Source organism: Dendronephthya gigantea, unplaced genomic scaffold (assembly GCF_004324835.1).
Source record: "Dendronephthya gigantea isolate DGI-Jeju-01 unplaced genomic scaffold, DenGig_1.0 000340F, whole genome shotgun sequence".
Taxonomy (NCBI): domain Eukaryota; kingdom Metazoa; phylum Cnidaria; class Anthozoa; order Malacalcyonacea; family Nephtheidae; genus Dendronephthya; species Dendronephthya gigantea.
In genome coordinates this window covers 19,181-40,182 of record NW_021163350.1, presented here as the reverse complement: position 1 = coordinate 40,182, position 21,002 = coordinate 19,181, and the positions used below count along the sequence as shown (strand labels likewise).

At 38.8% G+C, this 21,002-nt stretch overlaps 2 protein-coding genes across 2 annotated transcripts; one reads left to right on the top strand and one right to left on the bottom strand.

The window, feature by feature from the left end:
* Positions 1-878: 878 nt before the first annotated feature.
* On the bottom strand, positions 879-3,887 carry LOC114542160. Its single transcript, XM_028561903.1, has 5 exons — positions 3,648-3,887; positions 3,180-3,305; positions 2,770-3,098; positions 2,309-2,337; positions 879-1,978 (listed from the first exon to the last, which is right to left on the bottom strand). The coding sequence occupies exons 1-5, from the start codon at positions 3,840-3,842 to the stop codon at positions 879-881; spliced, it is 1,779 nt and encodes a 592-aa protein (XP_028417704.1). The 5' UTR covers positions 3,843-3,887.
* Positions 3,888-11,379: 7,492 nt separating this feature from the next.
* On the top strand, positions 11,380-14,755 carry LOC114542159. Its single transcript, XM_028561902.1, has 3 exons — positions 11,380-11,478; positions 11,576-14,234; positions 14,418-14,755. Exons 1-3 carry the CDS (start codon positions 11,380-11,382, stop codon positions 14,753-14,755), a joined length of 3,096 nt encoding a protein of 1,031 aa, XP_028417703.1.
* The last annotated feature ends 6,247 nt before the right edge of the window (positions 14,756-21,002 follow it).

Genomic DNA, 21,002 nt, shown 5'->3' with positions numbered 1-21,002 from the left:
TGGTACGTAGTGCTGTAACTGTTTGCTACAAGATTTAAAACTCTCGGAGCCTTTTTTTCCTTATCATTTTGTTTTGAAAATCTTTTCACTCGCGTGTTACGAACGTAAAAAGTGTAAACAATCCAAGTTCTTCAAGTAGTGTAAATTATGTTGCGAGGGTAACATTTAGTATCATCATTTTAAGGTATTAGTATATATATATATATATATATATATATATATTAATATATATATATATATTATACATATATAATTTATATATGCCAGAGAGAGTTGATTAACGTTCGTATTTCATTATGCGAGTTCCATGCAACAATGAGCATGCTCCGCAGACCTACAGAAGGTCTGGCTGCGTCCAGAATATGAGTGCCTGGCCATGTATCTGTGCCCAAAGTCAAAACTGGTTCACAAAACACGCAGAAAACAGTGTTCACGTTGAGTACTACCACTGCAGGTAGTTCCCGTTCTTGGGCACCACCCCTAATTTAATTTGGAAGCGACATGTTCAACTCGGGCGCCAGAACTGAAAAATGACGGGCACCAGTGCTGTGCACTCGGTCTGAACGTAGCCTTTATATTTCCACTGGTAAAATCAATACTATATCATATATTCATTTTTGGTCCCATTAATATATATGAACAAAATTTTCTAAACTGATACAACATAGGACGGTTTTATCAAATACTGCATGCATTTTGGCTATTGTCATGCATATATGGGTAATAACTATAGCTATATGTATGTCCCCGATAACTTAATTATAATTACTAAATCGTTTCTATATAAAATAAATTTGACGGATGACAATGTATTCTTGTCGTGCAAAAGGCTAGTGTTTTTAGAAAAGACCATTATTTTAGGAATGAGATATAAAATTTTACATATTTTCATTCACCTGCGCGTTCTCTGCATCACCTTCTTCCAAAGTTGAATAAACAGGTACATTTGGTTGGTTTGGTTCCTCCAGTGTGTGATACAGATCATTATCGGTAGGAGGGGCACATGATCCGGTGTTATTTTGCTTAATACCCATAGACGATACGTCAGTGTTCTTCGCATAACTGTACTCGTCATCATTTGTAGCTGATGGCTTTCTCGGTAAATTGGTGGATTTCGCATACGAGTATTCCATCTCAGACGGGATTTCAGAGCTGGAGGGTAGCGGTTGGTCTTGTTCTAACGTATGATAAACTGCATCACTTGCAGTAGGCTTTCTCTTTCCATTTTGACTAGCTCTTAGCAAGTTTGTGTCACTAGCATAAGTATACTCTTGTTCCGATGTGACTGGCTTTGCGATGTTGGTGTTGTCAATGTAGTTGTAGACGTCATCAGAGGACAGATTTTCTAATGTCTCATACACCGCAGGTCCTTTGGGTGCAATCTTTGTTTGTTGTGGATTTTTGGGTACACCAGTGTCTTTGGAATAGGTGTACTCTAATTCAGGTGATGCTGACGGGTTTTTGATTTTGGTGTTGTCGATGTAGTTATAGAAATCATCAGAAGGCGGTTGTTCTAGAGTATGGTACAGTTCTGGTTCTTTGGGTGCAACCCTTCTTTGTCGTGGATTTTTGGGTATATCAGTGTCTTTGGAATAGGTGTATTCTAATTCAGGTGATGCTGACGGGTTTTTGATTTTGGTGTCGTCGATGTAGTTATATAAATCATCAGAAGGCGGTTGTTCTAGAGTGTGGTACAGTTCTGGTCCTCTCACAGGCGCCATCTTTGTTTCTTCTGATTTTCTTGGTATATCAGTGTTGACGTGGGTATTGGCGCCAGAGGAAGTTCCTGGTCGATTGAATGATACTTCGTAACCATTTTCTTTTAGTGTCTCGTACTCTGGAGATATTTTATTGGTAATTAACCCGCTGCCATTGTAGCGAGGAACAGATTGAGAACTGGTGGCATCCTCCTTTATCCCTTCATAGTTTCGATCAGGATCTTCATAAATTTCTTTGTTGTAGTTAACAACTCCAAGATCTGAAATACGATTAGACAGATATTTAATCTCTCAATCATTATCATTCTATCATATAAAGCTGTCAATCTCGTTACCAGAGGCTGTGGGATAAGTGAAATCAGAAATGGTCGTCGTTCACATCGTATAGAAAGTTGTTATATAATGGTATAAATGTGAGGAGAAAAACGTTTTGGTGTGAGTATAGTAGCGTATATTCGTTGTCACATAATTCTCTTGATTGCAAGGGTCTCGCGGAGAAGAAAGATGAATAACGACCTCTTAACGATTCTAAGATCAAAATTCCCTGATCAACATCATCTCTTAATTATGAAAACACCAGTTGGACTTACTGTTAGCGTTGTTCTGCGGAACTTGTGTCCTGAAACAGAAATTAATGATTATGTTATGTTAATAGATGGTTGTCTCTAAGAATAGGAGTACGGGTAAAAAAGAAAGATTTTAGCCTTAATTCTGGAGGCAGTTTTTTAAAGCTTTTTCTGTTCGGCCTTTTACATGCAGCTATCTAAATTTGATCAAACTTCACAAACATCAAGTACGCCGCGGAACTTTTAAACAAGTTTGCCCGTAGATATTAGTCAGATTCGAACCTTTTTGGTCTTACAAAAAAAACAATTGCTAGGCAAAACTGACTATTTAATATCCCAACTTCATGTCGTGGACTGGAATGTTGTTTCATTTTCTTTGAGCAGAGGCCAGAGGATATGCGTAGAACTGACTTCACATGATTTTTAAAATAATATTGTAAAACACCATACGTATTATTGATACTTCACACCCCTGGCATGTTTACCTTTTTCTTCTTCGGTAGTAGACTAAAACTCCTATTGCCACTGCCAGGGCTGCTAAAAGAAGTGTAATAGTAACACTAACAGGAATAACAGTGGAGTTTCCCCCCCCAGATGACTCTTCACTGAGACCAAGATTAGAGTTTCCTGTTGTAGAGGTCACAGAGGGTGTGTCTTCCTTTTCCGTAGTGTGTTCACTGATGGATGCGGCTGTTGTACTGCTCAAGGAATAATCAGTTAATGTATGGCTCGAGGAATACTGATCCGTATATGTATGTGTAGTGGTGTCATAGTCTGTATACGTTGTAGTGTCAGTCGACGATATAGGAGGTACCTGGAAAATAGGAAAAGATGTGACTATATTCCTAATTCGAATGGACGGACAGTTTTTAAAACTGCAGTGTAGTAAACTGACCTCTGAAGAATGTCTTTGGAATAAAGTTTGCAGTTTAAGAAGAACACAGTGTTGTTCCTCATGACATGAAACGTTCAGCTTTACCAACGAACCATTCCACTGTTTCAACAAGTACATCGATTCAATCTATGACCGAATTTTTCATTTAGAATATGCGACAGATGTGCTAGATTGTAGTTATAGTTTAATGTATTCTTTAGTGGCTGAGTATATAGCTTTAGTCCTTGTCTTTTGCGGATATTATTGCTGTATATCGTAACACTGATGTAATGCTGGTATATTCACATGATAGGAGCCTAAAAGCACATATCTTCATTACTGGAAACGTGTTTGTCTGCCACTCCAAGCTTGTATTAAAATTGTGCTCAGTGTGTGCTCATGCAAAGTTTTTTTGTGGAAGGTTTAATGTTTTATTCCTAACTCTAGATTACTGTTGATGTGACTTGAGGCCATTCCCTTTCTTCTTACCGTTAACACTTTGCTGGAATTAGTTTCGCTTTCGATGGAGAAAAGGCTGTCACCGCCACCAGTGGTTGTCCAGTTGTAGCCATCTCGAGTATATTCAAACATGTCCTCTACTTTGCAATTTTTATCGTTTTCTTTGAAAATTGGTGCTGAAATTTGTAATTTAGGCTTTTTTTCGCTGTAGTTAAGGTATTTCATAAAAGAGCCATTAGAAAATCGATAACACCCTATTAAAAAAGTTCAAATGACAAATAAGAACGTTTATTACTCACTATAATTATATATGCATGTGATCTCCGTTTTGATCACCTACAAATCATTCCCGATATTTGCAATTATGGCGTCAAATTTACAAATAATTCCTGATTTCTGTAATTGTGACGTCATATCTACAAATAATAGTTTCTACGTTTCTCTAAAATTGTTGACGCTAGCAAAGGCCAGTTTTGAAAAAAACAATGATGATAAAATTGGGGGGGGGATTCATTCATAACATTCTTTTTTAGAATGACCCTTTTTGTTATAGACCCTCAGTAAACGACGTAGACAAATAACCAAAACAAATTTTTAAACCATCAAATCATCAATAAAGCTTTTAAAGGACGCAGCATACCTTTGTAGGATATGTTTTCTTCGCAATATTTGTTATTATCGAACCAATGAGAGGCTATATTCCGCTTTTTTCTTGAAAAAGCATACTCGAATTTACTTTTTAGATTAAGAAATCCAACACTCCACTTAATCGTCATATACCGATACGAAGACGATCGAGGCCGAAACGATTTGCACTCTATTTCTTGTAGATGAGATTCTTTCCAGCACTGTGCCATTGTCAGTCTTTTGTTCCTACCTAATTGGCTTTCAACACATTTAAGTGTCTTAACATTAATTAAGAGCTTTTTCTGCGCACTTCTGGAACTAGCCACCATTATCCAAGTCCTGTCGTTGGAATAATAACAATATGTTTTAATGACATAGTTGTTTGCCGAACTTTTAACACATTTAAATATTCTGTTCTTGAGCCAAAATGCTTCGTCAGGTGCTATATAAAAATAGATCAATCAAGATACAATAATTTTGTATAAATGAAGTATTTACTGACAACACACAACTGGCATGGTATATTACATTTTGGATATTTGGCGCTCAGCCCCGCTTCATTAACCTTCAATGTTCATTACCCTTCAAGATTGCACAATTTGAATCTTTGATTAGAGTTCATTGTTAGGTCGAGAAGTCAATATATCGAGATCCCTTTGTTAACAGTGCAACTGATTCAGTTAGCAGTGCACCCTTACGTTCGGTACGTACTGTTTCAGCAATATTTATAATTACCTGATTCTGGTACTATTTTCTCGTCACTTATGCACTTTCCACACATTGGATCAGATTCAAATATGAAAGTGTTGTTGCCCTCTAAACAGCGACAGTATTCACACGTCGAGTTTACACACTCTGCGTTGTAATTACTACAAGATTCTTTCAGCTTTTGTTTTTGGGAACATTCGTGACCATGAGTTGTACCGTAATAACATTTCAAATTTGTAAACATGTCTTGTTCACGTCGAAATAGTTCGAAGCCATCTATGTCCTGACTTCCGCATACGTATATATTAACGACCAGAGAACATAGCAGAAAGTAAAACATTCTTACGTCGATCAGTAAAAACGTCGCAAAGCTAAATAATACTACAGTATCACGATAAAACAAAGCCTTAAATGAAACAGGAATTCGCGGATTGTACTTATCGAAAACATTTCGTTTTAATCGACTGCCTGCAGAGTTTGTGAACACATAATTAAATGGTGTATGCTAATTTTGCATTAAAATATATATGTGCGTGGTTCTGAAAACATTTATATCCCCATAATATGCATGAGTTCGTGGGTGTTTAAAAGTTTGCTAGGTCTTTTGTATTCTTGGGCAGTTAGAATTTTCATTCCTACTTGTAAATTTTAGAAATCTCCAAATGTAAACTTCTTCTATATATTCTGAATTAACAATTTAATACATCTTCAGATTATTAAAAAAACGCAGGTTTGAACAATCGGTCTATATTACATACAACATATAACTGCATAAACTATATTCTGCGTGTATACAGTGTGTATTAAAAATAACGCAACATTAAACCTTATGATTCCCAGGGGCCTACGATCTTTTGTTATTTAATATAGAAGCGAACGTGTATGAATATGGTTGCATTTTTTTATATACCCTTTATGTTGACAAATTGGGCTGTCATTGCATTGTTTACATTATTATTTTTAAACAAAGTGTAAATTGTAATGTTCACGACGTCGAGACTCGACAACTCGCAGTGTTATGGAGCAATGTTATAATTTATGTAAAAGGGATAAAAATACAGTTAAAAAGTGATGATCGTGAAACTCGAGGAACCGACTCCTTTTTAAAACATATATCCTACAAAGGTATCGAGCTGCCTGTACCAGCTTGTAACGACGTGCCATGTAGGTTCGAATTTAACGTAAGGTCTAAGAAAAACAACGGAGCATTTCCGAATGATCATGACCGGAATTATATTTAAAATTCTGTGAAAGTCTTCGAAAGACGTTAATCCCGTTCCAACGGAAGGAAAGCGTGTAGATGAATCAATATGGTTGTTTGTCTCGTTTAAATCATCAAAAATATATTACACTCAATCGGAAGAGTGTGGTGTGTCGTAGGTTACCTAGATACTATATATTATATATACTATATATTATATGTTACTCACCTGCTATTAAAGTATTAATGTTAGTAACTACAACTTTCTTGCACGCCATATCGTACCATTTATGAATATATATGAACATTAATTTCATGCAGTAATGTGTAGTTTAATGGTTATATCAATGCAGTTAAATAAGTGAAAGGACTTGACTTCATAACCTTGACAAACTTTTATATTTATTCAATAATTCATATATACAGGGTGTCTCAAAAAAAACGCAACACTTAAATATGCAAGAATATTATAATATTGTTCGGGTTTGCACCATACTTCAGCTAAAATGACTTTTAGCATTTTAAATGAAGGATTAAGAGGCCTTTTCAACTCCCAGAGGTGCTTATCTATTGCGCTTTAGAGCTGTATTAAGCCTGGTTTCCATATGACGCCGACGTCGGCAAAGTATTATTGTCGGTGATTATTGATGAGTGAAATCTTTTGTCTTTCTGAAATCATTTTCTCCTTGGATCATTACAGACAATGAGTCGGCGACAGGTCGGCGTCATATGGAAACCAGGCTTTAATGTTCTTGCATATTTAAGTGTTGCGTTTTTTTTGAGACACCCTGTATAGTTAGAAATTATTTGTGCATATAGTGTGCTTTCGTTTAAAAATATTATTTTTCTTTCGTATTACTATACACCCCGTAAAAAGTCAACTCGGCTAGGCCTTATATTTTATAATATCAGACAAGCTTGCATGGGGCCGGTTGCAATAAAATTAGTATACTCTAAACTGGCTATTATAGTTAAAGCTACATTTATCGTTGTTAAATCGTAATTATTGCAGAAATATATAAACGATTATTAATGCAGGTTGGTCAATTCTGTCACTACTTGTACCTCGAACTATATACAGGGTGTCCCAAAAAAAACGCAACCACTTAAATATGCAAGAATATTAATATATTGTTCGGGTTTGCACCATAGTTCGGCTAAAATTACTTTTAGCATTGTAAATGAAGGATTAAGAGCCATTTTCAATTCCCAGAGGTGCTTATCTATTGTGCTTTAGAGCTGTATTAATGTTCTGCATATTTAAGTGGTTGCTTTTTTTTTGGGACACCCTGTATATATCTTAAACTATTATACCTTTTATATAACTGACCCTGAATATATCAAAATAATGAAAATATATTTTATGCTCCCATATAGAAGCCTGTATCAGTATATTATGTAGTATTTAAAACACGAGTAGGAGTGTTTTATGCGGTATAAAACGCGAGGCGCAGCCGAGCGTTTTATAGCGCATAAAACACGACTTACGAGTGTTTTGAATAGCTTAAAATACGACATTAATATTCAATAGACGTTGCGACCAATCGGATTGAACATGAACTTTATGTAAAGCCACATGTGTCTTTATATAAAACAGTGTCCTGATAGTGCTTTATCGAGTATAAAAGCCTACTCACGTGTTTAAAAAGGTTCATTGGATTGGTCAAAACGTCTATTGAATATTAATGAGTTTTTTAAGCATGTATATATATATACGTATACTGTATTTGGTTTTATTATTAACGAACACTAAGATTATAGCCTTAATATAAAATGGTGAACTGCATGATTGTTTTCGAAAATGTGATTTGGCGTTTTTTATATTTCCATCGGTAACATCAATATATTCATGAATTGTTAAATTTTGGTCCATCATTCGCTATCTATTCAAAAAATAAAAAATATATGTAAGTATAAAACTGATCGTATAGATATATAGGCCGATTATATCAATTACTGCATGTATGCATGGCAATCTCGGTTATTGTCGTATATATATGGGTGGCTAATAACTTTCGGCGGGTATATGTCGTAGTTCTTTGGAGCTGTGCAGATAACTTGACGGATCACAATATATTCCTGTCGTACAAAAGGCTCGTGCATTCAGAAAAGATTACTATTTTCAGGAATGGAATCTAAAATTTTACATATTTTTATTCACTTACGCGTTCTCTGCATCGCCTTCTTCCAAAGTTGAATAAACAGGTACATTTGGTTGGTTTGGTTCCTCCAGTGTGTGATACAGATCATTATCGGTAGGAGGGGCACATGATCCGGTGTTATTTTGCTGAACACCCATAGACGACACGTCAGTGATACAGTACTCGTCATCATTTGTAGCTGATGGCTTTCTCGGTAAATCGGTGGATTTCGCATACGAGTATTCCATCTCAGACGAGATTTCAGAGCTGGAGGGTAGGGGATGGTCTTGTTCTAACGTATGATACACTGCATCACTTGCAGGAGGTTCTCTCTCTCTATTTTGACCAGTTCTTGGCAAGTTTGTATCAGTAGCATAAGTATACTCTTGTTCAGATGTGACTGGCTTTGCGATGTTGGTGTTGTCAATGTAGTTATAAACGTCATCAGAGGACGGATTTTCTAATGTCTCGTACACCGCAGGTCCTTTGGGTGCAACTTTTGTTTGTTGTGGATTTTTAGGTATACCAGTATCCTTGGAATAGGTGTATTCTAATTCAGGTGACGCTGACGGGTTTTTGATTTTGGTGTTGTCGATGTAGTTATAGAAATCATCAGAAGGCGGTTGTTCTAGAGTGTGGTACAGTTGTGGTTCTTTGGGTGCAACCTTTGTTTGTTGTAGATTTTTTGGTATATCAGTGTCTTTGGAATAGGTGTACTCTAATTCAGGTGACACTGACGGGTTTTTGATTTTGGTGTTGTCGATGTAGTTATAGAAATCATCAGAAGGCGGTTGTTCTAGAGTGTGGTACAGTTCTGGTCCTCTCACAGGCGCAATCTTTGTTTCTTCTGGTTTTCTTGGTATATCAGTGTTGGCGCCATTATTACCGTGTTTATGGGTATTGGCGCCAGAGGAAGTCTTTGGTCTATTGATTGATACTTCGTTCCCATTTTCTTTTAGTGTCTCGTAATCTGGAGATATTGTATTCGTAATTAACCCTCTGCCAGTGTCGCTATTCGTGGGAACAGTTTGAGAACTGGTGGCATCCTCTTTTATCCTTTCATAGTTTCGATCAGGATCTTCATAAATTTCTTTGTTGTAGTTAACAACTCCAAGATCTGAAATACGATTAGTGTTCAGAAGAACGTTAGGATTTAAATATTAGAAAAAAAACAATTATTTTATATTACAATTATTTAAACGAGCATAGGGAACATTTAAGGAAATTAGCTTTGTTCTAGTAGGTTTTTAATTAGGATTTAAATGCGCATATACGATTAGGCAACACCTTAAAAAACAGAAAAACAACATAAAAATTAGTTAGAACCGTTCGATAGTTGTTTAGCTAAGTGTAAGATGTCGATATTTTTGTTAGTGAAATAAATCGTTGAAATGGAGTGTTGATGCGAACCCTCTTGAACATTTTGGTAGCAGGAAATGGTTGAGAATACAGGAGAAGCCGTTAAACGTATGGAAGAATCTTTGTTAACAGCAGAGATCGAACAGCTAAAGAAGCGTAAGCGAGTTGCAAAAGCGCAGACGTCGAAGCTGTATACGAAACTTTTGCGATTGATGGCTAACGAGAAGAGTGTAGCAGAAGAGTTGCTGCAAGAGGTCGATGCCTATGAAGCGAAACAGCAGGAAACGTGGGATATTATCGAAGAATTGATTACAGTGTATAGGACATCGGGTGACGAAAGAAACGCTGTGAAGGCCGAAGACGAGCTGGAAAATATAATGAGAGATACAAATCGGGACGCGACGACAGTTAAGTCCTATGTATCCGCGATGGTGAGTAAACAATACAGTCCCGGCGCGGTTGGTGATGAACCGTTCAAAAAAGTTAGTGAGAATACCGTCGACCATGTGCCTACGTCGAAAGCCGAAGTTGAGCGAAATCTTGAACGTTTGCAAGTACCGAAGTTCGACGGCGACAAATTAAAGTTTGCAAGTTTTTGGGCAGCATTTTCAGCAATCGTGGATGAAACAAGTGCACTACCAAGATACAAAATGTTGAGACTGAAAGCGTGCCTTGAAGGGAATGCGGCAGAGGCAATTGCCAAGCTGGGTTATTCGGACGAAGCTTACGAAGAGGCAAAGAGAACTTTGGTACGTAAGTTTGGTGGCGATCGTCGACAAATACAAGCGCATTTGGAGAATCTTCGAGCCACCAAGTCGTTTCAAGATGATGACGTTCTAGAAATTGAGAGGTTTTCGGATAGTCTGGTGCATTCGATTGTTACGTTGAAGGAGCAAAAACAATGGAATGAATTAAGACCGAACAGTACGCTGTACTTGTTGTTAATCGAGAAGGTTCCAAGGTCGATGCTGTCCAGATTTTTCCGTTGGTTATGAGAAAGTTAAAGAGGAGACTTTAGAATCCTTGAGTGACTGGTTGGTTGAAGAAACAGAGTTCTTGATTCACGCAATGGAGACCAAAGAAGGCATGTCGGTAAAGAAAACATCCCGAGATAAACGACCGCATCGTAATTTCGCTACTGTGACAGATGGTCGACAGCGAAATTGTGCTTGCTGTAACAAAATTGGTCATGGAGTATGGAGCTGCGCAAAGTTTAAAGACGGAAGCGTGGCGCACGTTGGGCTTAGCAAAAGAAAAGCAGTTGTGTTATCGATGCCTCTCGGATCATCATCTTGGGAGAAATTGTCCAAGGACACGAGTCTGCGGTCTTGAAGGCTGTAAACGCAATCACCATCAGCTGCTACATGACTCTGAGAGGAAGGATCAGCAGGAAACCGACCGGGATGGGAAAGAACGATTGCTCAAGCCAATTCCAGACCCAAAGGATGGAAATACGTCCGCGTCACAAGAGCAAACTGGGATAGAAAAGAAGACATACATAGCAACATTAGCTGTGTCTCAATCGTCTAACAAAGCGGGATCATTTCGTACTGTACCTGTGTGGTTGAAAGCGAATGGTCAGAAGATACGAGTTAATGCTGTTCTTGATGATGCCAGCAGTGCGTCGTACATTAGCGAAGAAGTGGCTGGGGTTCTGGGACTGTCTGCTCCATATGAACCTGTTACGGTTCAGGTTCTAAATGAAAATATCGAGACTTTCGACACTATGCCAGTGGACTTGGTTCTTGAGAGTAGCGATGGTAGTGTTCAAGTTTCGTTCCGACCGTTTACGTGTCCGCGTAAGATAACCGGAAGCTACAAGGTGGTAGACTGGAGAGGTTATCAGAACCGTTGGCCCCACCTAGAAGTGTGTAATTTTCCGAAGGCAAAAAGATCCGTTAGTGGATGTTCTTATTGGGCAGGATCAAGTCGATTTACACTATGCTAGATGTGATGTGAAAGGAAAACCAGGTGAACCGATAGCGAGATTGGGTCCATTGGGATGGTCGTGCATTGGAAACCCAGAAGAGAAATCGTTGGTCTGCGAATCACTTCGAACGAACCTGGTCTACACGTTCTTTGCAAAGTTTCAGCCACTTGAAGAGCTTAATCGGTCGTTAAAGAGATTTTGGGAATTGGAGTCTGTCATGCCCGAAGAGGAGCCTTGCGTGATGTCACAAGAAGAAAAGTGGGCGTTGTCTCAGTTGCGTGAATCGTTAGTCAAGGTCGGAGAACGTTACCAAGTGGCAGTTCCATGGAAAGGAAACCGTCCAGTTCTAGCGAACAATTATGAGACAGCACTCAAACGACTCGAGAATACAGAGAAACGGCTATTGAGAACCGAGTCACTCGGGGCAAGTTATAGCGACATCATTCGAAGTTATAAGGAAAAAGCATACATTCGTAAGGTGAACCAAGACGAAGAAATGTCACCTGTTGGTCAGGTTTGGTTCTTACCTCATTTCCCGGTGTGCCGTCCAGACAAAGAAACGACAAAGACCCGTATAGTGTTCGATGCCAGCGCCAAACATCATGGAGTATCCTTAAACGACATGATCTTACCTGGACCAAAGCTGCAAAGTAATCTGTTTGACGTATTACTTCGATTCCGTCGGTATGCTGTAGCCATGGTATGCGATATCCGTGAAATGTACCTGCAAATCCGGATCCCGACTGAAGATCGTTCGTACTTCAGGTTCTTGTGGAGGGATCTAGGAACTGATAGACGTCCAGAAGTGTACGAGTTCGAGAGAGTGGTTTTTGGAGATACGTCAGCCCCTTTTCGTGCGCAATATGTAACTCAAGAAAATGCTCGACAATACAAAGAAATTTACCCCCTCGCAGCAGAAGTCATTGAGAAATCAACGTACATGGATGATTCTTTGGACTCGACTCGAACCGATGAAGAAGCAATCGAACTGTACGAGCAGTTAAACAAGTTGTGGAATTTAGCTGGAATGGATCCTCGAAAATGGGTGTCGAATTCCCACCGCGTTCTTGAAAGAATTCCCAGTGAGAAACGGGCAGAAAAGGTCGATTTAGACCAAGGAAATATTCATACGATCAAAACACTGGGTGTATTATGGTTGGCAGAGGACGATGTGTTTTCGTTCCGAGTAGAAGCGGTACTGGAACCAAAGTTTACGAAGAGAACATTACTAAGCCAAGTGTCGAAAGTATTCGACCCGTTAGGGTTTGTTTCGCCTTTCGTCGTGTCAGCAAAGATTATCTTTCAAGAGTTATGGGTGCAAGGAATTGGATGGGACGATCCAATTGAAAATGGTGTGTATCGCCAGGCCAAGAGTTGGTTGGACGGTTTAAAAGATCTCGAATCTCTGAGAATTCCCCGATGCATTGAGTTGAACAACGAGAGATCACCAACAGTGCACACCTTTGCGGATGCGTCGAAAGTCGCATATGGAGCGGTGAGCTATCTAAGAGTCGAGAATCCAAACGGAGAGATTAGGACCCACATGATTGCATCGAAAACCCGGGTGGCACCATTAAAGCCAGTCAGTATTCCACGACTTGAGTTGTTGGCGGCGGTTTTGGGATTGCGGTTGACATTAGCTATCGAACGAGCGTTGAACCTTTCCATTTCTGACGCGCGATTTTGGTGTGATAGTATGAATGTGCTCCTTTGGATCCGCGGACGTGGTCGGGAGTTCTTGTCTTTCGTTGCTAACAGAGTCGGTCTAATTCAAAATCACACCAGTCCGGAGCAATGGCAGTACATCGGATCAAGGGACAATCCCGCAGATCTCTGTTCTCGTGGGAGCAGTTCAACACAATTAATCTCAAGTGAACTGTGGTGGCAAGGTCCCCAATTTTTACAGATAAAGGAATCAGAATGGCAGTTGAAGAAAATTTTGGACGAGGGAAATGTTAATCGCAAAGTGTCTACGCTGACGTGCCTCTTACAACCCATGATCTCTTCAAGCAGCCCTTTATGGCGATTGAATCCAGAGAGGTGGTCAAGCTGGCGCAGGCTTGTTCATGTTATGTCATGGGTATTGAGATTTTTGAACAATTGCCGCACCACAGTTAATGACCGAGTAATTGGCCCGTTAAAATTGGAGGAAGTCCAAGACGCTCAGCTCTCCATAATTCGAGACGCACAGCAGCAAAGCTACGAAGAGTATACCGTTATCAAAGAAGGAAAGCCGATTTCAGCACGTAGCAAGTTGCTCAAGTTGATGCCCAAGCTTGATGAAGACGGTGTACTTCGATGCGATGGTCGGCTATGCCATGCCGAATTCCTGCCATATAATGTCCGTTTCCCGATTATATTACCGCGAGGTAGCTGGGTGACTAGATTGATTATTAAGCATTATCATGAGATTGGGCAACATGTCTTGGGTACTAACCATATCTTGGCAAACCTTAGTAACGACTATTGGATTGAGGCAGCTCGGGAAGAGATACGATCATGGGAGAAGGAATGTAGGGAATGTAGAAGACGAAAGGCGAAGGCGGCGAGTCAAGTTATGGCACCACTCCCGTTAAATCGGTCGCAATTACCGTTGAAGGCGTTTTCCAGAGTTTCGGTCGATTTTGGTGGCCCTTTCATCACCGTCCAAGGTAGAGGACAACGAAGACAAAAACGATGGCTTTGCCTGTTTACTTGTTTCTTGTCTCGTGCGGTACATTTAGAGATGGCGTACGGCCTTGACACGGACAGCTTTCTTAGATGTTTCACCAGAATGGCGAGCCGAAGGGGTTATCCGTCTCAAATCGTAAGTGATCGTGGGACAAACTTTATAGGAGCTGCTAGGGAATTGAAAGAGTTGGTGGACCAGTTGAATACTTGTAAGATACAAGAAACCACGATTGACAGCGGGGTAAAGTGGACCTTTAGCCCACCGTTGGCACCGCATTTTGGAGGAGCCCATGAGATAATGATAAAGGCGGCCAAGAAAGCAATCTACGCAATTTTGAGAGATGCTGATGTAAATGATGAAGAATTGTCAACTATATTCGTTGGTGTCGAAGCGACGTTGAACTCTAGGCCCCTCACATACCAGACAGCTGATCCGAAGGACTCCTGCCGCTCACCCGAATCACTTTCTGCATGGACACGCGGGAGGAAAATCTGCTCCTGAAGGCATTGAGAGTCTAGAATTCAATCCACGAAAACGCTGGAGAAGGGTCCAGGAGCTAATCAATCATTGTTGGAAGCGGTGGATGAAAGAATGGCTACCATTGATTAACATCCGAACGAAATGGTGGCAACCAAAACGCGATCTAAAAGTAGGAGACTTGGTTCTCGCCATTTCGGCTGACCAGAATCGAGGGCGTTGGCCGTTGGGTCGTGTAAGAGAGGTGCTTCCAGGAAAAGACGGCCATGTCCGTGTGGCAAAAGTGCAGGTTGGACAAGAGACAATTATCAGACCCGTGACAAAGTTAGCACCGGTGGAATTCAGTGAACAGGACACGCCTTTGCCAGATTGTACTGTCAAAGGAGGGGGAGAATGTTCAGAAGAACGTTAGGATTTAAATATTAGAAAAAAACAATTATTTTATATTACAATTATTTAAACGAGCATAGGGAACATTTAAGGAAATTAGCTTTGTTCTAGTAGGTTTTTAATTAGGATTTAAATGCGCATATACGATTAGGCAACACCTTAAAAAACAGAAAAACAACATAAAAATTAGTTAGAACCGTTCGATAGTTGTTTAGCTAAGTGTAAGATGTCGATATTTTTGTTAGTGAAATAAATCGTTGAAATGGAGTGTTGATGCGAACCCTCTTGAACAATTAGACAGATATTTAATCTCTCAGTCATTATCATTCTATCATATCAAGCGGTCAATCTCGTTACCCGAGCCCGCAATCCACTAGCGAGGAAACGAAGGCTCTGGGATAGATGAAATAAAAAATTATTTAGATTGGTCGTTGACACCATATGAAGAGTTGTTTTAATGGGAAAATGTGCAAAGAGAAAACGTTTTTGGGTTGTATGAGTGTAGCGTAGCGTAATATAATCTTCTTGGTCGCAAGAGTTTCGCGTAGCAGAAAATATGAATAACAAAATCGTAATGACTCTAAAAGTAGCGAGTTCAAAATTCGCTGTTATTACATCAGCATCATCTCTTAGTTATGAAGAATCCATTGGACTTACTATTTGCACTGCTCGGTGGAACTTGTGCCCTGAAACAGAAATCAATGATTCATCTTTTATGTTAATCGTTGTCTCTAATATAGGAGTACATGTAAAAAAATATTTGAGACTTGATTCTGGTGCAGCTTTGCTTTTTCTGTTGGATCTTTGACAGCTGTTATCAAATTTCATCAAACTTCACGAACATTAAGTACGCCGCGCAACTTTTTTACCTAAATTGCCCGTAGATGATAAGTCAGTCTTAAATAAATTTTTTATAGTCTTACAAAAACAACAGTTTAAGACAAAGCTTATTTCAATATTCCAACTATCGTGTTGCGACATCTGGAATGCTGCTTAGTTTGTTACGAGCAGGAGATATGCGTAGTTTATATCTAAAAAAATATTGCATATTTTAGTGATGCTTCGGTCGAATTTACCTTCTTCCACCCCTAGTTAGTTTACCTTTTTCTTCTTCGGTAGTAGACTAGAACTCCTATTGCAACTGCCAGGGCTGCTAAAAGAAGTGTAATAGTAACACTAACAGGAACAACAGTGGAGTTTTTCTCCCCAGATGACTCTTCACTGAGACCAAGATTAGAGTTTCCTGTTGTAGAGGTCACAGAGGGTGTGTCTTCCTTCCTGTTAGTGGTTAATGCGGCTGCTGTACTGCTCGAGGAATAGTCAGTATATGTATGTGTAGTAACATCAGAGTCTGCCGTATATTTTGGAGTGTGTGTTGGCGATATAGGGGGTATCTGAAAGTAAGGCAAAGTTGACCACTACTAATTTGAAAGGATGGAAAATTTTGGAAGCTGCAGTTAGTTAACTAACCTCTGACGAATGTTTTCGGGATAAAGTTTGCAGTTTAAGAAGAACACAGTAATATTCCTCGGGACAGGAAATGTAGAGCTTTACCAACGAACCATTCCACTTTCTAAAAAGGTCCACTGATTCAATCTGTGAACAATTTTTATTAGAATTAGATATATTAGATTGTGATCAGATTATTACATTTTTGTAGCTGAGGATTTCGGTTCGGGTCTTCCTAAAATGCAGTTTCAATTCCTGTCTTTATATAGCAGCTATTATTGTAAACTATTTATCACATGTAGTGCTTCTGTATTCACACAATAAAACGTACACATATTTTTATCGAATAAAATTGTTAACTAACAGATGCCATTGCTCGAAACGTCGTTCAGTGAACGGTGGTCTGGTTTGTCACTGAGTTGGCTGTCATCGCTTCCTGCCTATCCAGCGATCCTGGTTACATTCTTACTTGCATATGCGGTTTTTTAAAAGCTACACTGTTACGTGTTATTTTTAGGTGTTAGGGTTACTCGTCTCCACTCATGTCCACATCTTGTCTTCTTACCGTTAACACTTTCGTGGAACTATTTTTGTTTTGCATGGAGAAAAGGCTGCCACCGGCGTCAGTGATCTCCCAGTTCCAGCCATCCCGACTGTAATCAAACGTTTCCTCTACTTCGCAATCCCCATCATCTTTGAAAATCGGAGCTGAAATTTGTAGTTTAAGGTTCTTTACACTGTATTCGAGGTATTTCATGAAAGAGCCATCAGAAAAACGGTAACATCCTATTAAAAATAGTTACAAATGCAAATAAACATAAAACACATATTTGCAGTGTCATATACGCATCGTTTAGATCGGTTTATGTCTTCGACATAAATTATGTCGACGATCTTCATATAGAACTTGCAAAGAAGTGCAGCATATTCAGGACAGTTAGGTTACACTTAGACCCTTTTTAAAACAGAATGATGTATATCATTATTATCATGCAGTGCAGGCGACATATAATGGGGCCCGCTTGTCACTCACTCGAGTTTTCAGCTAATAATATTACTTCATCGTATTTAACTTTTCAGGGTTTTTTTGGAAGGCCATGCATTCACGGTACATGGATTAGTTTAGGATCTATTTTAATAAAATAATTTACGTTTCAGGGTTTTTTTGTTATTGGAATTTGAATTGGCATTACAATTGGTTCCTTGAAACAGGTTCTCTATAGCAGTTAAGAATTAAAAGCTTTGTTGTATGAAAGATGTATGCAGTTTCAGGTTAATTTGGTATAAGCAATATTTTGCCCGAATGGAATTTGTTATTAGTTTAGGGCTTAGGCACAGTTTACTGTCAAAGTTTTCTGAGGTCACAGTTGAAATTTTTAAATCTCAACTTAAATAAGTGTCAACCGGTAAATAGTTTTGGGTAAGAATTATTTTGTTATTGTTTCCGGCGTTGCAACTATTACGAATGTATTAATGTCTTGCTTGTTCCAAGTGCACTCGTAATTAACTTTTTTAACTTGCTCGGTGTTTGCTGAGAAATACGGTACCCTTTGTCCACCTCTGTCATATTGTACAAACCTCGCCTGCGTGCATGACGGGCTTGGTTTGTACATATATAAAGTCCTCGGTCCGATATTTTAATAAGAAGTTAATAAGTAGATCGAGTCAACTTGAAAACGGAAACGTTAAAGGTCGACGTGAAAATTGCGAAAAAAATTGCATGATGCGACTATTTATGGACGATTTCACGCTATTCGGCAAAACGCCTTTTTCATGTCTGACGTCCTAAAGCTAAATTATGTATTTTTTGCTACCGACGAAAATCTTGGGCAATGTAAAGTATTCAGCATACCTTCATAGTGTGTATTTTCCATGCAAGAGTCTCCTCTAGTCTCCCAAAATTGAGCCGCATTTTTCTTAACGGTGCTGGAGATGGCGTAATCGCTGGAGTTTGGTAAATGCAAGAACGTATTCTTGTACAACTTTATCTTTGTTTGCGGCCAGTTATTTTCTTTTATGCAAGTTATTTTTTGATGTTTCTTATCGTCACACTGTGTAATGATCAATTTTTCACCTTTTTTTCCACGTTCGATGCATGTGAGTGTCTTAACATTAATTATGAACTGTTTTTCATGTTGCTCACTAGCTGTAATTCCCCCTGTAAATATCCAAAGGATATCAGGAGGATATGGCGATAATGATTGTGGACATCTTCCTCCATTTATATAATTGTTTGCCGAATTACTTTTCACACACTCGCTATACATTATGTTCTTTAGCCAAGATGCCTCATTCGGTACTGTAGAAAAGAAATTATAGGTCAATCACATTTAGTTTTTTAACAAGGAAAAATGCTCGCGTGTACGGCCGTCAAGAAAAACGTAGTAGGAAGCTGCGCAACAATATCTTCGAGCTAATTGAGCGGGTTTTGGAAGTTTTATCATCTTTCTTTGTTTTGAGATTCGGCCGTAACTCATTTTATCATATTGTAAGTGCATGATAAACACGTACCATATTAACACCATAAAATTTTAGAAGCGCTTCGTCCAGATCTTTTAGGACAATTTTCAATGGCAATGCATGCATGGCCTTTTTTAGTTCTAGGGCACCACAATCTATACGACAGGAATGGGGGGAACTATACTGTTGTTCAGTTTACTACAGTACAAAAAATAATACATGCACACAGCTGGTATATAAACCAAGTCAGACGTATGTGAAAGAAATTAAAATTGGATTTCACACCATCGCCATGTATCGATCGGCCAGTTATTTTACTGTTCCGCGTGGCGTAAAATTGCACGGCTTGCATATCTTAGTTCGTTAATGTTTCACACGCAGTTCAGCTATTACAAAGTATAACTGTACCTGATGTTGGCACTATTTCCTCGTCTCTCTTGCAAACACCATCGTTTGGATTATAGTCAGTTACCATAAAAGTGTTGTGGCTTTCTGAACAACGACAGTATTCACATGACGCGTTTAAACATCTTGCGTTGTAACAAGAACATTCATCACTATATGTTGGAAAGGATTGACATCCAAAATTTTTAAATATATCTTGTTTACTTCGAATTATTTCGAAGTCATATTCAGTGCCCTGACTTCCGCATATCCACAGACAAACAACCAAAGAACATAACACATAATAAAACATTTTCTACAGGCCGACCGGCGATTTCTAAGATCCGGCGATTTCCAAGATCCGGCGAAGGTACAGCACAGCTTTAAGAATGACTATAATACCAATATAAAGCAGAACCTCTTAAATACGTATTTTCGGAATAAGTACTGATTAAACATTTTTCATGCATGCATGATTGCATGGACTTCCTGCGGAGTTTTAGAATATAATGCAAAATAAATGCTTTCGAATTCTTAATTATATACATGCAGGGTGTACAAAAAGACGGAAGAGGGTAACCCTGGTGACAACCTCGTACCCAGGGTCTTTACTCTACTCGTAAAGACCCTGGGTACGAGGTTGCCCTGGTGACAGGGACAACTATTATTCATGTAACCGTAACCCTAACCCTTCCTTCTCCTTCCTTCCTGCGCGTGCGCAATAGCGAATAGACACTATCACTCCCTATTTGCTTGCAATTTTATCATATCAACGCTTGGTAAAGTTGTCTCGGGAGGTACAGGACGTTCCTGACCCTGGTAGTCGAGATCATATAAAAAGCACCTAAATATTCATTATTATTTATTGATCGCCAGCTGAGAGGTTGAAATATTTACTCGTTATTTTCTTTATGTACAGAAAATTAATGAGTGATATATAAAAACTTCCCTAGTTTATACTTATGATAAATGTTAAGTATATTGCTGCAAATAAAATATATTGACGTAAATATATGCATCATTTTATTAAGGGATAGATATCGAATTAGAAAAGATCGTCAGAAAACGTATACGCAACTTACATGGTGTAAATCACAAGCAATGAACAACTATAAGTCCGTTATTCACCTTTCATCTAAACGTCCATGCATACATAGGAACTGCCTGTAGGGCAGGGGTGGATCCAGCACTAGTGCACTAATTTGCATTACAAAACAAAATGGCTATTTTGAGCAGTTTTCTTGTGTCATGCAAATTAGTGCACTAGTGCTGGATCCACCCCTGCTGTAGGGCGGCGATTATTTCGATCAATTACCAGAACTCATCTTGTATAACGCCGTACCATGCTTCGACTTTAAATTGAAGTGACTCTTATACTAGCTACAATGGCTATAATGCTATTACTTTAAATAATTTACAAAAGCTAGGAGCACCTATAAAAATCAATCCTTTTGAATAAAAGGATATTTTATGTCCCATGCGAAAACTTTCTACGAAAAACGGTAACCATTTTTAGCAAAAGAAAACAATGTAGTGTAATTCACGGCCTTTAACTTGTCTTGTTTAAATCATCAAAAATATTACACTG

Excerpts from the sequence above, each read along its gene's own strand:
- LOC114542160 (XM_028561903.1), bottom strand. The coding sequence starts at position 3,842 with ATGAAATACCTTAACTACAGCGAAAAAAAGCCTAAATTACAAATTTCA. Across the intron at positions 3,306-3,647 it reads ATTCCAGCAAAGTGTTAACG|ATTGAATCGATGTACTTGTT; the intron begins GTAAGAAGAAAG and ends ATTCGGTCATAG. Across the intron at positions 2,338-2,769 it reads TACTACCGAAGAAGAAAAAG|GACACAAGTTCCGCAGAACA; the intron begins GTAAACATGCCA and ends TTTCTGTTTCAG.
- LOC114542159 (XM_028561902.1), top strand. The coding sequence starts at position 11,380 with ATGCCAGTGGACTTGGTTCTTGAGAGTAGCGATGGTAGTGTTCAAGTT. Across the intron at positions 11,479-11,575 it reads TAACCGGAAGCTACAAGGTG|GATCAAGTCGATTTACACTA; the intron begins GTAGACTGGAGA and ends CTTATTGGGCAG. Across the intron at positions 14,235-14,417 it reads CCCTTTCATCACCGTCCAAG|GAGCTGCTAGGGAATTGAAA; the intron begins GTAGAGGACAAC and ends CAAACTTTATAG.